This window comes from Equus quagga, chromosome 13, assembly GCF_021613505.1.
Source record: "Equus quagga isolate Etosha38 chromosome 13, UCLA_HA_Equagga_1.0, whole genome shotgun sequence".
Lineage (NCBI taxonomy): Eukaryota > Metazoa > Chordata > Mammalia > Perissodactyla > Equidae > Equus > Equus quagga.
In genome coordinates this window covers 104,223,583-104,237,714 of record NC_060279.1, presented here as the reverse complement: position 1 = coordinate 104,237,714, position 14,132 = coordinate 104,223,583, and the positions used below count along the sequence as shown (strand labels likewise).

General features: G+C 38.7%; 1 protein-coding gene across 5 annotated transcripts in view; it reads left to right on the top strand.

Annotated features, from left to right (window-relative positions):
* DPY19L3 (dpy-19 like C-mannosyltransferase 3) overlaps positions 1-14,132 on the top strand; it is a 76,121-nt gene that overhangs the window by 1,518 nt on the left and 60,471 nt on the right. For 4 of the 5 annotated variants that reach the window (XR_006891452.1, XM_046680980.1, XM_046680981.1 and 1 more), the window contains exons 2-3: positions 262-403; positions 2,626-2,759. Coding sequence is in view for 3 of the 5 variants with exons in the window: in XM_046680980.1 (XP_046536936.1) it covers positions 301-403; positions 2,626-2,759 (237 nt within the window). In the remaining 2 variants the exon portion in view is untranslated. Of the gene's footprint in view, positions 1-261; positions 404-2,625; positions 2,760-14,132 lie in introns of those variants that run through there. The other variant, XM_046680982.1, reaches the window with a different exon arrangement.

Below are 14,132 nucleotides of genomic sequence, written 5' to 3'. Positions count from 1 at the left end.
GATGCTCACCTGTATCCCTGACTCCTGGCAGTGCTGGCCATAGAGCAGGCACTTCACAGACGTGATTGTGTTACGTAAGTGTTTGTGCTGTGTCTTGAGAGTAGCTTTGAAGGCTGGTTTAGAGTTGATGGGGAAATGGGAGGGCATGCTCTGCAACGGAGGAAGGCTCAAGTCAAGTCACCTAACGCAGATGAGCACGGGGTGTGTTGGGGACAGGGTCCTGGCACGTGGATGGGCACTTTACTTCTGTGTTGTTTGTAGGAGTGGTTGGAAGGACAATGCGTGTAAGTCTTTGACACCATGATATCCATCAGACAAAGAAAAGGAATAAAAACCACAGAAGTTTCTGAGGATTATGCAGCACAAGAGGAAAATGTGAAATTGGAAAATAAATTGCCATCTGGTAGGTGCTTTAAATTTAAGCAGCGTTTTGGGTTGCTTTGTATTTATGTGTCATTGTCTAATAGGATAAAAATTCCATGAGACCTAGCACTTGCGGAAATTTGTTCTGATAGCCTCATGTTTTAGTTGTGCGTGACTTGATTGCACTGGTTTTGCAGTCATGATCATGTAGAAGGTGCGAGAGCTCTGATTAGAACCCTTGCTTCTCAGCTGCGTGTACAGTAGCTTACGGTTATGCCCGGCTGGTCCTTTGACTTTCTAGAGTAATGCTTCCCCCACCATTCAGATTTCAGTCTGTTTCTAATTTTTCTGGTTTGCGTATGCTGTTCACACTAGACAGCTTTACCTTGGGTGAGTGTCCCATTTCATTAAAGTACTGAAAGATGAATCAAACTTTTTTTAGTTCTTTATTTTCAGTCAAATTCCTGAAATTTTCTCCTTTGTGTTTTTTTGGTGGGAAAAGTGATCCCATTTGGTAAGTTGTTTATTTAATGCTGAAGACTCTTGCTAAGCCTTACGACAAATGGCATTAATTACCAGCTTCTTGCCTGCAGAGTGCCTTCTTAACCTGGCTTGGTCAAGATTTTTAAAAGTAAGCGTGAAAAATTCCATGTTCAGCAGCCATTTGGGATATCTGACAGAATTTATGTGGATTGAAGCCATGTTAATTCTTATCAGCCAGAGCTAGTAAAGGAATTTTGGGAAACAGTTCTATAAAATAAAAGTAATCCATATTGGGAAGTCATGCCATCCAGCTCATCTACGTATTAGCAATTTTGGACGAGACAGTACTTTCTGAAAACCTTATACTGTGCAAATTCAAGTTTGTTTTTTTAAATTAAGACAACTTTGAGGATTATTCATTTTACCAAAATACTGTTCAGTATTTATTTGTGTCAGAAAAAAACTTGAAAACTAGAGAAAAGCAAAAAAGAAGGAAAAGATATTCCTACATAGCCACCCATTCTGAGGCAATACCCTGGCACTTCATCTTGCTGTCTGAGTGGTGTGCTCTGCATGTGTTTACCTACAGGCATTCATACGTGGTTTTACGAAAGTGGAATCCTACGTGCCCTTTTGTAGCTAACTATATTTCTCTTATTTTGTTATGACCATATCATAAGTCAGTCAATATATTTTAAAAATATTGTCAGTGTATAGTCATTGTGTGGCTATAGCATAATTTATTTAATTCCTTATTGAATGTTTAGGTAGTTTTTAACCTTTTATCTATATAGAGAGAACTGTGCTAAATATCCTTGTGGTCAAATATTTATTTAAAACGTTAATTATTTCCTTGGAGTATGTGCCTAGAGTTAGAATTGCTAGTCAGATGGTATGCTCATTTTAGTGTCTTTTTCTACCTGTTGCCGTGTTGTGTTCCGTGGAGGTACCAGGTTCTTCTTCTGCCGGCAATGTTTGGAAAATGTCTGTTTTTTGTACCTTTACCAAAACAGTATTACCATTTTTAAGCTATCAAATTGGCCAACATTTAAAAAGTTATAGCTCATTGTTTTGATTTGCATTTCTTTAATCCTAATGAATTTGAACATTTTTTCTGTCTATTTAGTTTATTGACCTTTTTTTCTTCTGTGCATTGCCAATCATTTCCTTAGTCCCTGCTGGAATAGTCATCGTTTTTTTGTTATCCTGAAAGTATTTATCCTATATGAAGAATATTTAAGCTTTTTTATTTGTGCTATATTTTTCCTAATTTATATGACCTTTAGCTTGAGTTATGATGGATTTTTTTCCTGTGGATTTTTAAATGTTAAGTTATCAAGTTTTTGGTAGCTATTAGTGAATAAAGTTATAAGTAGATCACACATTGAAAGTAGATCATCTGAAAGACTGTTTATATTCTAGACAGGTAACCCATTTATTCCTCCACTTAACAAACCTCATGGTTAAACTGTAGTTATTAAACTGCCAAACACAGCCCTAGATACTAAGATGAACGAGGCAATGTGCTTGTCCTCAGGAAGCTCGCATTCTAGTTGGCAAAACAGACAAGTGAACAGTTAGAGTGGGGTGAAAACTGCAATGAAAGTACGAAAACGGATCTGTGGCATCACAGAAATGAGCCCTCACTGTCTGCTGGGACGGGGAACACTTCACCAGTGACGGCAGCTGGAGCTTAGCATACGTGATAGTCTGCAGTAGAACTATTGAATTCTAAATTCTTTTCTGACTTAGTTATTTGTGTGTTTCATTTTTCTAAAGGTTGTACCAGTGGAAGATTATGGAAGATTCTGTCATTTACAATTGGTGGAACAGTTGCCCTGTGCATTGGACTTCTTACGTCTGTCTACCTGGCCACTTTACATGAAAATGATTTATGGTTTTCTAATATTAAGGTATGGGGTTTCTATCGCCATTGTATGATGTGCTCATTGTGCCTCTAGTAGTTAGCCATATAGATGAATGACCAAGACAACACAGTTTTGCCATAAAGAATCCAGTCTCTTAAAAGGTTTGGCTATGGAGTAAAGGGACTTTGGGGCTGGCCTGGTTGTGTAGTGGTTAAGTTTGCTTTGGTGGCCTGGGGTTTGCAGGTTCAGATCCTGGGTGCGACCCTACACACCACTCATCAAGCCATGCTGTGGTGGCATCCCACATACAAAATAGAGGAAGATTGGCACAGATGTTAGTTCAGGAACAATCTTCTTCGAGCAAAAAGAAGAAGACTGGCAACAGATGTTAGTTCAGGGCCAATCTTCCTCACCAAAAGAGAGAGAGAGAGAGTAAATGGACTTTGGGTTTGTTAGTTAAAACTAACATCAGAATTTTTATAATAAAGTGAGTTCCCCCATTTTCATTAATTTCAATTATGTAGCAGTTACTCTAAACCAGTATTTTTCGAACTGTGGATTGTGAAATTGGTGCAGTAGGTCATGAGTAACATTTTTCTTTGTGAAATCAGATACAAGAGAATACTGTCCCATATACTAGGGTTGAGAATGATTTGTGAAACTTTAATTATGTGTGTGGTATATTCAAACTGGGTCACAATATACATTTCTTTTTCTGTTGGGTACAGTTTAAAAAAAAAAAGAAGGAAAATAGAAAGCCGCTGCTCTAAATCCTGGAGTCTTAATCTGGCTCCATAGAGGACCTCAATGTGTTCATCCCTTTCTAACAGTATATGCAGATGGTTGGGGGCAGCCAGAATTTTTCTGGGGAAAGGAGCCATAAGTTTTATCACATTCTCAAGAGGGTCTGTGACTTTTTAAATACCAGTTTCCTTGTTGTGTTTTTTCTGTCTCTCTTTTTCTCTCGCTCTCTTTTTAAACATTTTTAGTTGTCTTTTAATTAGGCATTCTTTTCAGAACAAGTATATCACACAAGGAAACTTAGACGTTGCGAGTGTTTTTCATCCAAAATGCTGTAGGTTGCAAGTGTTTTTCATCCAAATATCCTTTGGTTTGGTTCCAAAATGTTATGATCTCTGACCTTATTTACTACTGTGGCTTCTAATGACTAGTTGCTTACAAAGGTAAAATTTACCTTGTAAGGTCAAAGATTTATCTATGAGAATATTCGAAAGAATCAATGCAGAATCTAGAGACAGTTTCCAGAGAGAGAGCCTTCCAAAATATTTTGAGCTTTGGTTCCGTTATTGGAATGCATCTCTAAAGGAGACTACTTTGAATGACAAGATTAATTTATATGAATAAGTTCTAGTATGTTTATTTTAAAAACCTGTCATATTGCTTTATAGGTACAGCATGTATCTCTCTCTCTCTCTCTCTGTGTCTCTCTCTCTCTCTCTCTCTCTCTGTCTCTCTCTGTCTCTCTGTCTCTCTGTCTCTCTCTCTCTCTGTCTCTCTGTCTCTCTCTCTCTCTCTCTATATATATGTTACAGAAACTATCATGGCACCAAATAATAATTCTGATCCTTCAGTGACAGTTGTAGTTTTTCCAGTCAAGAAAAATTTTACTCACCTGTATCTCTTTAAAATGGAGTGCTTATAAACAGATTCTCTAGAATTAGGCAATTTAATGCTTGTTGATTAACAGAAGTATCTTGAATAAAGGCTGAAATATCCCTGTGTGGGCAGACAGCCAACGTTAAATGCTGGTACCTGTACAGGAGATGTGATGACAAAGGTCGCATAACTTCATTTTAAGCTATAAGTATAGTTCTTTAATTTCAAGCGGCCTTGCTAGTATCCTTAAATACACGCCATCATCAAGAAACCTGAGCGTCCTTCATTTTTCTCTCTACTCTCACCAGGTTAAGTGAGTTGTTATACTTTTACCTAGTATTTACTGAGCACCTGTTCTGTGAGTAGCATTGATTTAAACACTGTGGGGAACATGTAAGGAATGACAGAGACTTCTGAATTTGCCAGCAGATTTTCCAGTATAATAAGTCAATGCAGTAAATATAGAACATACTTCTACAGTATCCCAGCAGGCACTGTGCAGTGCCACCAATAAGACGAGGCTCCTGCCTACAAGAAGGCAGACAGTTACAGCGCGTCCAAACTCAGCACTTTGATGAGGACAGACGGAGTATTGTGGGAGCACATAGAGGGAGCCTAACCCAGTTTTGGAAGATCAGAGAAGGCTTTCTAGAGGAAGTGATGGTTAAGGAGACCTGAAGGATGAGAAGGGTTAACCATGCAAACTGGGGAGGAAAGGTGAGTGTCGTAGGGAACGGCCACATACAGGAAATTCGAGAGGCGAGAGTCCAGAGTGTTCCAGGTGTCGGCAGCCATTCAGCCTGGCTGGGGATAGAGGGGGGAGAGGGGATATACTGGGAATGGTAAACAGAGGCCAGATCACGCAGCGACCTGTGAGACGTGGCAGAGCTTTCTCTGAACGTAGGAGTGAGCCCTGTTTTTGATGAGGCAGTGATGTGGTCATACTGGTGTTTTAGAAAGGTGGTTTGGGCTACAGTGTGGAGAATTTGAGGAAGGCTGAAGTGAGGGGAAACCACTGAGATCACTCAATTCGGTGGGTTCAGTAATAGCTGAATATCCAGTTGAGACCTCGAGTAAATGAATATCTTCTGTGTGTGAGACACTGGTCTAGCCCTGAGAATACATTTGAATATGACATGGAACCAAATTCTAGTGAGAAGAACTAGGCGCTAACAAGGAATAAGTACTCTAGTGAGAATCAAACAGCGTGATGAGACAGTTATTGGGAGGCTACTTGAGACTGGGAGATAAAGCAGACCGTTTGAGGACAAGGCATCTACCAAGACTTAAATGATGAGACGGGGCAGCCAAGCTGAGGTCTGTGAGAGCATTGTAAGCAGAGAGAACAGGTGAAAAGGCTCCTAGGAAGGAATAAAGGAAAAATCCTTGTCGAGTTGAGGATCAGAGAGAAAACACACGTGTCCGGAATTTTATGAGCACTGAGGAGAATGGTACAAGAGAGGAAAAAGCCAGACCATGTAGGGCTTTGCAGGCTGGACGGGAGTCAGAAGCGGACCGAGTGGAGCTTTCCAGGAGGCAGACTGTGAGGGACATATTGATTCACTGTGTGTGTGGAGGGCGGTTGAGAGGGAAGATTCATCAGTGATGACCTGCTTTCTCCCATTAGCAGGTAAATGGGGGGATAGGCCATTCGTGGTGATAGTGAACCCCGTGGGAGGGAGCATTTCTGGAGAGTACAGTGACTTCTGACACCAACCACCCAGAGGTGAGCCCACTTCACAGGTTAAGGGCACAGACCTCCACAAAATAGCCCCTACTTCAGACACCAGTTGCAAGTTTGGGGTTCCCCAAGCTACCTCACTTCTGACCAACTGGCTACAAATTTGGGGGTATCCACTATCTCCTCATGTTCAGTAATCAACTAGAACACATCACAGAACTCAGCAAAGCGTTGTACTTATGATTCCAGTTTTCTTAATGGCAAAAGAACCAGCCAAAGGCAGAGATGCATCAGGCCAAGTCCTGGGGAGGGTCCCATTGTCCTTTCCCTGTGGCCTCAGGACTCCTTACTGTCCTGGCTCGTTGATGTGCTACAATGTGTAGAGTATTGCCAACCAGGGAAGCTCACCTGAGCTCTGGTGTCCAGAGTTGTTCCGGGGGTTTCATTATGTAGGCACGATTGATTGAGTTGTTGGCCACAAGATTGAACTCAGTCTCCAGTCGCCTGCCGGTGCCCAGAGGTAGCACTGATATCAGCTGGCTCAGAGCCCCAACCCTCTCATCACATGTTGGTCTTTCTGGCTGGGCCAGCCCATGTCCTGAGTCATCCCCTTAGCACAGACTATCAGATGTGGTCCTGAGGAACCCACCATGAGTAACAGAGACACTTACCACTCGGGAAATTCGAGGATTTTATTGTCTACCTCCCAGGAACTGGGGTGAAGGCCGCTAAATGGTTTATTTCACTGGGGGCAGCAAGGCAGGAAATGATCTGTTCAGGTTTGGATACATTGTGAGTCACTTTCAAAACAGTCCAAGTAGAGATATGGAGTAAAGGAAGCTAGATTTATGCATCTGAAGGCAGGGCTTCCATCTGTGTTGGAAATGGACATTTTCATATCACCAGCTTGCAGATGTGTGGGCAGGAGTGTTTGAGGCATGTGTAGAGTGGGGAGGAGACCCTAGGCTAGATTCTGTCTGTGCCTCAGATACCATCTGGGAGAAGCTATAGAACAGGCACGTCCTCCAGCAGGTTTCTCCCACCACCACCCCCATCCCCTGAGCTTACATTGAGCTCAGTCTCACTGCAGTTTCTCTCTATTCAAGCAGCAGCTTACAGCACCGACTTTTCCGTTTTCCTTTTGTGTCGCAAGAGGACTGCTCGGATGTTGTAGCTATTTCTCAAACCTGATGATAGCCCTGCATAAGCATTTGGTTTATTTTTCATCTTAGGTTATGTAGACCCAGTGCTCTGCAGCGGAACTCTCTGCACTGACGTGGGCGCTGTGCAATCTGGTAGCCACCAGCCTAGTCTCACGATTAAACGCCTGAAACGTGGCCAGTGCAACTGAGCAACTAAATTTTAAATTTTTTAAAATTTTAAGACGTATATACATTTTCTGTGAATATGTGAAAGAAAATTATAGCCATTATTGATCAAAGACATTACTTAGCCGAAGAAAAAGTTCATTTTCAGAGTTTACATGCCTTCATAAATTTACTCTTGTCATTTATACCGTTTTCCTATTGGGGGCTATGGGAGTATTTGAGAAATGTAAATCTGTTTTCCTTCTGTATTTGTTGGTTATAACTTAAACCCCTAGTTTAGGCTAGTTTTTTATGAAAATACTTTGAATTAGTTATAATTATCCAGAGAGTAAAAATATTGCTTATAAAATAGACAAATGATACATTGAGTTTATGCATTCAGAATGATTTTTTAAATGTTCATAGCAGTGTTAGTATTTGAAATGTGGAAACCCTCCAACAGAGCAACTTGAAAGTTGGAGGAGATGTTGCTGTTAACTGGTCATAGAAAATGTGTATGTAGGAGCCTTTCTCTTAAATTAAAAAACTCTTCTCTTACTGTCTTAGCCGTTGTATTTCCCTTGCTGGTAAATTGAAAGTATAAGAGGTTTTTTTTTAATATCCTTTATTGAATGTCTGCTGTGTGCTTGGCAGTGTTCTAGATGCTTTTTACACCTGTTGTATTTATTCTGTCTTCAAAGCCCAAACATTTTAACTCTAACTTGTCCTTTAAATGCAGCCTGCTCTTTTGCTGCCCTTTATGATAAACTAAATGCTCTTCCCTGCTGTGCCCCCCTACCGCTGCCTGGCCCCTCAGCAGCGCTGAGTAAATAGTGGTCTGTTTGGTGCGGAGGTAAGCTCTGGGGCTGAGGGAACTGGTGTAGGCAGGGAGACTGGGAGACAGGGAGGCGACTGGCTGCTATAAAAGATCCGCGCTGGAACCGGAGCAGAAGGACGCAGCTTCAGAGCTCGCTTCCCGGCACAGGACATCGTCAGGCGAGGGGGCAGCCAGTCAGTGCCGCTTTAATGATTTGTGCTTAGTAGATGCTAGGGGAAAAATCTGCATGGTCTTGATTCTTTTTATGTTTTTCAACGTGTATTGTGTTTTTATTGTACAGACTATACTGTGGCAACAACAAACATTTTTAAATGAAAAACATTATTCAGTATTCATTACCCTTAACAAAGACGTTTTAATTTTTCCCTTCCATTCTTCATCCTGTATGTGTATATATTTTATCTATTTATGACTTCAATTTTTTAATAATCAGATAGCTATATCTGATGTTATATCATATGCTTTTTTCATATATAGTTAAGTATTTTCACAAGCTTTCACAGCTATTATGTAAATAATTATGGTTATATAATTTATATTTTAAAAATTTTTATGCTCTTAGTTATTTCACTGTTTCCATACTTTCCAATTTTGAGTAAGACCCCTAAAATTGCTTGCTTTAACTTCTTGTTTTGAAGTGTCAGGGTAAAGATGTCAGTTCCTTCTTTTTTTAGAATTACCTCAGACCCTTAAGGAAAATGAAAAACAGTCAAATTCCACCTTGGATGAAACTAAGAGAGGTCTGTAATCTGGAACCTCAGTGTACGAGGAAGGGCTGCCAGATCCAGCACAACTCAGAGGAGTGCAGAGAGCTGCTGAGCAAGGACTCTCACGGCTGCACACTTCCGATGGAGCTGCCAAAGCTCAGTTCTCCAAAGTCATGGGCATATCCTAAGGAATAAAACTGACAGTCCCCTACATAGGACCATGGACTAGATGGGAGGAGTAATGACAGAAGCATTCCTGGAGACACTTTGGTGTGAAAGAGAAGCAAGCTAGGCAGACTGAAAGGGGTAATCACAGAGACAAGCCATTTTTGTAAAAGTAGAATTTAAGGTGACCAGGATGAAGAGTGAAAACTTGCATTTGAATAGCCCTGAGAGGCTGCCAGTCTCTATTGACTAAAATGAGGAAACAACTAAGGAGCTCAGTCACGTAAACCACCCCATGTCACAAGGAAGATTCCTGCTGGCCTGAGTTACAGCCCTGGCCTCTCCCCCACGTGAACTCCCTGTGAGGAGCTGGTTTGCTAACAACCTCCCATATTCACAAATGACTAATAGCCAGAAAGGAACTAGCACGAGATCTGTGCAATGATAGTGCAAGAAAAAAGGGAAGAGAAAAACAAGCACAGATGACAGATGAAGAACAGTCACCAGAAAAATTTTACAGCAGAGGCACAAAGATTGTGACTGAACAAACCACATTAAAAAACAAACCAACATAATAGAGCAGTTGCCATTGTAGCAGATGAATTCAGCGCAGGGGTGTAAGAAGGTGCATACCGTCTTCAGGGAGATATAGGAAGATGACAAAGGGAAGTGAAACGTGAGCTGGCAGAACTTAGGCAAGAAATAGAATTAAAAAATATGACCATAATAGAAATCATAACCACGTTGGAATCAACTCACAGGAGACCAGAATCTGCAGAAAGCACAGAAAGAAAAATGTTGGACAGGGGTGGTGAAAGTAAACAAAATGAAATGAAATTAGTAGAGTATTAGAAAGTGACAGCTGAGGAAGACAACAGCAAACATGCATCATTTTTGTCCCAAAAGAAGAGAACCAAAACAATGAAATAGGAAAAAATGTTTAAAGATACAGTTCAAGAAAACTTTGCAAAAATAAGAGAAGACTTGAATTTACAAGTTGAGAGGGCACAATGGGTCCCAGGAAATTTGACATAGAAAAATCATGAACAGGATATAGTTCTACAAAATTGCTGGACTTAAATAGTAGGAAACCGTTTGACATGGAGACAGAGAGATCAAGGTGCCTATATGAGGGGAGATGAAGGTTAATCTGGCTTCCAGCTTTTCCAGAGTAACATTTAACACTCAAAGACCTTGAATGAGGCCTACAAAGAACTCACATAAGAGAATGTAATTTACATATTTTAGTGCAGTCATTCTATCTTGTATAAAGCACCATACAAACTTTTTGGATTCTGAGAAATATATATTTTTAAGAACACCTGAAGAAATTGGTAGAGGAAAAACTTTATCCAGCCAAGAGATAAAAGGCAAAACAATGACAGAAAAACGTCAGTGACGTTCAAATTTATAGAACTGTAGGACTAAGACTAAATAGTTACAGAACAAAATATATATGATATAAACAATGTAATAATGTTATAATTATTATGTAATAGCATAATAACAATGTAACAATATAATAACACAGGTTAGAAGAGGAAGAGAAAGAGAAGGTAAAACATGGAGGGCTCCTGATTTCTGTATCTTTTATAGCTAGAAGTCAAAAGGTTTCATTTAAAAATGATATGTCAAGAAATGAGCATAAAATATATATATAATATAAATAAAATATAATATATATAATATATAAAAGAATTCCAAGAAAAATAATATCAAGTAAAATTGGGCAGGGGAAAAGTATGAATTTCTTAAGATTGTCATTACTCGTTATGGGAAGTCAGTAGAAACTATCCCAAGAAATAAGAATTTTGAAGTTAAAGATATAAAGGTAATCCCTTGAACAAAAACATAAACCTCCCAAATTAGAAGACACGCATACACAGAAACAAGCAGAGACAGATCCTATAGTAAAGGATTTGTTCTAAAGAGCAGTAAAAAGCACGACACAAAACATATTAACAAACACAGATATGTCCAAATATTTTTGTATAAATAAATGGACTTTACTCATGTAATCAAAACTCTGGATCACAAAGCAAAATCCAGATCACATGCTATATGCATGATATCCTCCTAGAACAAAGTTCCTTAGAAGGATGAGACCAAAGGTGTGGATAAGGACTTACTGAATAAATGCATAAAGGAAAAAGAAAGTCTCAGACAGAAAATGTTAAATGAGGCAAAGAGGGCAGGTTTTCAGTGATAAAGGTGCAGACCACAGATATGACTATCCATGCGTCAAATAACTTAGCATTAATATTCATAGAGCAAAAACCACAGGAAATACAGAATAAATTCAGGAATACGTTTGTATTGAGTTCTAATTCCTTCTCAGTTCATAAAAAAAGCAGGTGGGCAAAAATAAGTAAGAATATAGAAGACCTGGGGAAAATAATGAATATGATAGATCTGTAAATATCTAAAGACAGAATATATGTTCTCAAAAATCCATAGAACATTCACTAAAACATTGTTAAGCCATAAAGAAAATCTCAGATCCAGAAATATAGGAATTATACGGACCATACTCTAATCAGAATGTGATAGTGCTTTGTCTTGGTTTGTTCTTAACTTTGGGGATAATGGTCATAGACTCAGAGTATCCTCTTTGGTTAATTTACTCGATAATTTAAATAAAAATTGGAGATAACTAGTTAAAAAGAAAAATCACTTCCTGGAAATTTAAAAATACTTTTTAGATAACTTTTGGGTCACAGGAAATTAAAACTGAATTTATATAATATAAATGAAATCTAGAAAATGATGAAAACCACGTTTCAGGATTATGGAATAATCCCTAAAGAAGTACTCAGAAGAAAACTTGTAGCTTTAAATACTGTATTATGAAAGAACAATGAATAAACATAAATGAATTCATTATTCCACTTACGAAGTCAGAAAGTAAATAAAAATTTAGTGACAGAGCAATAACGATAAAAGGAGAAAGTGATCAACTAGAAAGTAGGAAAACAATTCATAAATGAATGGTGAGTTGGAGGTGAAACTAAAGAAAGATAAAGATGGGGTAGGAAGTACAAATATCCAAAATAAGAAATAACAAATAATTACAGACATTATGAAATACAGTAACAGAGAAATAACTATAGAGACCATGAAATAAGAAAGAGCCACACAGGACTCTTTCATTTGACTCTATGCAAATTAGATGAATGGATGATATTTTAGAAGAATACAAATTAACCAAAAATGGCCCCAGAAAACAGTTATCTCTTCAGATGTGATAGGGAAAACTTGATAAAAGTTTTCTTTCTACCCATCACATGCCCCCAAAAATACCAGACCCCATTGATTTTATGGAGGAACTTTATCAAACCCTCAAGGAACCAAAATATTCCAATACTATTTGAGCCATTCCAGAACACCGAAGAGGGAGAAAACTTCCAAATTATTTTTATAGATCAGGCATAAGACACCAAACCCAAGGATCAGAATACAAGTATAGTCAGTTTTCCTTATTCCCAGCAGTGATGTTCTATGAAGTCCCTAAGAACACTGAAGGACAGAATACTGAACCATTTCTCCTGCGGAAATACCTACATGTATACAGACACACATGTCACACATAGGTTATAATCTTAAATCCTAAAAACTCCTCCTGGTGAATTCTATTTTATAAATGAGGTTCAGAGGTATAAAGTGACTGGCCTGAGGCCACCCCACTAACAGGTGCCAGAGTTGGGATTCGCACACCTGGCCCCCAGCTGGGCTTCTTTCACTGTGCTGCACTCGCCTTAGTGTCCTCATCCTCTGGGACAAACAGGTGGCAGCCCCAGCTGGGAACCGTGCGCATTAGGCGACTCAAATTTTTCACTGTTCTGCACATGACTGCAAAAGTGCAGCAAGTATTGATTTTGTCAGTACTGTCGTTACAAGTAAATTTTAGCTAGTAAGCAAATTTGTAAATCCATAAATAATGAGAATCGACTATATAATCTAGATAATACAAAAAACAAAACTCACACTAATCCCACTTAAGCATATTGAACCAAAAATCCTAATTAATACTAGCAAAGAGAATCTAGTATCACATTAAAAACATGACACACCATGAAAGAGTCAATTTTATGTCGGGAACACAAAGGAAATTGTTGGAAAATCTATTAATATACTGGTTCACTACATTAGTACTTCAAAAGATGGAAAGCATTTGGAAAAATTCAGCATTTCCTTCTAACATATGTAACTCAAAATAAAAATAGACCAGATGAGCCCACCACATCAATCGAATAAAAGGTACAAATCAGGTGATTATCTCAAAAGACAGAGAAAGCGTATAACAAAGTTCAACAACCATCCGTGATAAAAACACTCAACAAACTAGGAATAGAAGAGAACTTTAGCTTCATAAAGGGCACCTGCCAAAAACCCCTAGCTAGACTGAAAGCTTTCCCCCAAGAGCAGGAACACACGGACGTCTGTTCCAGCCACTTGTATTCAACATTGTACTGGAGGTTCTAATCAGGGTAATTAGGCAAGAAAATGAAATGAAAGGCATCCAGATTGAAAGGGAAGAAGTAAAACTCTATTTGTAGACAGTGTGATTTTATATAGAATCCATTTAAAGAAAACTATTAGGACTAATAAATGAGTGTATCAGGGTTGCAGGATACAAGATCAGAATACAAGAACTAATTGTATTTTAATACAGTAGCAGTGAGCAAACCAAAAATGAAATGAAATAACTCCATTTACAATAGCAAGAAAGAATAAAATAGTAATAAATTTAACAAAAAAAAGTATAAAACTTAAACCATGTTCATGATTTAAAGACAATATATTAAGATGGCAGTACTTTCCAAGTTGATCTACAGGTTCAGCATGATGCCTTTCAGAAACCCAAGTGGGTTTTTTTGGCAGAAATTGATTGGATGACCCTAAAATTTATATGGAAACTCAAGAGACTCAGCCAAAATGATTTTGAAAAAGAAGAACAAAGTTGGAAGACTCATACTCCCTGATTTCAAAACTTACTCTAAGGATATAATAATCAGGACAGTGTGGTACTGGCAATGGGATGGATTTGAGAGTCCAGAAATAAACCCTTAGATTTATGGTCAGTTGATTTTCAACAAAGGTACC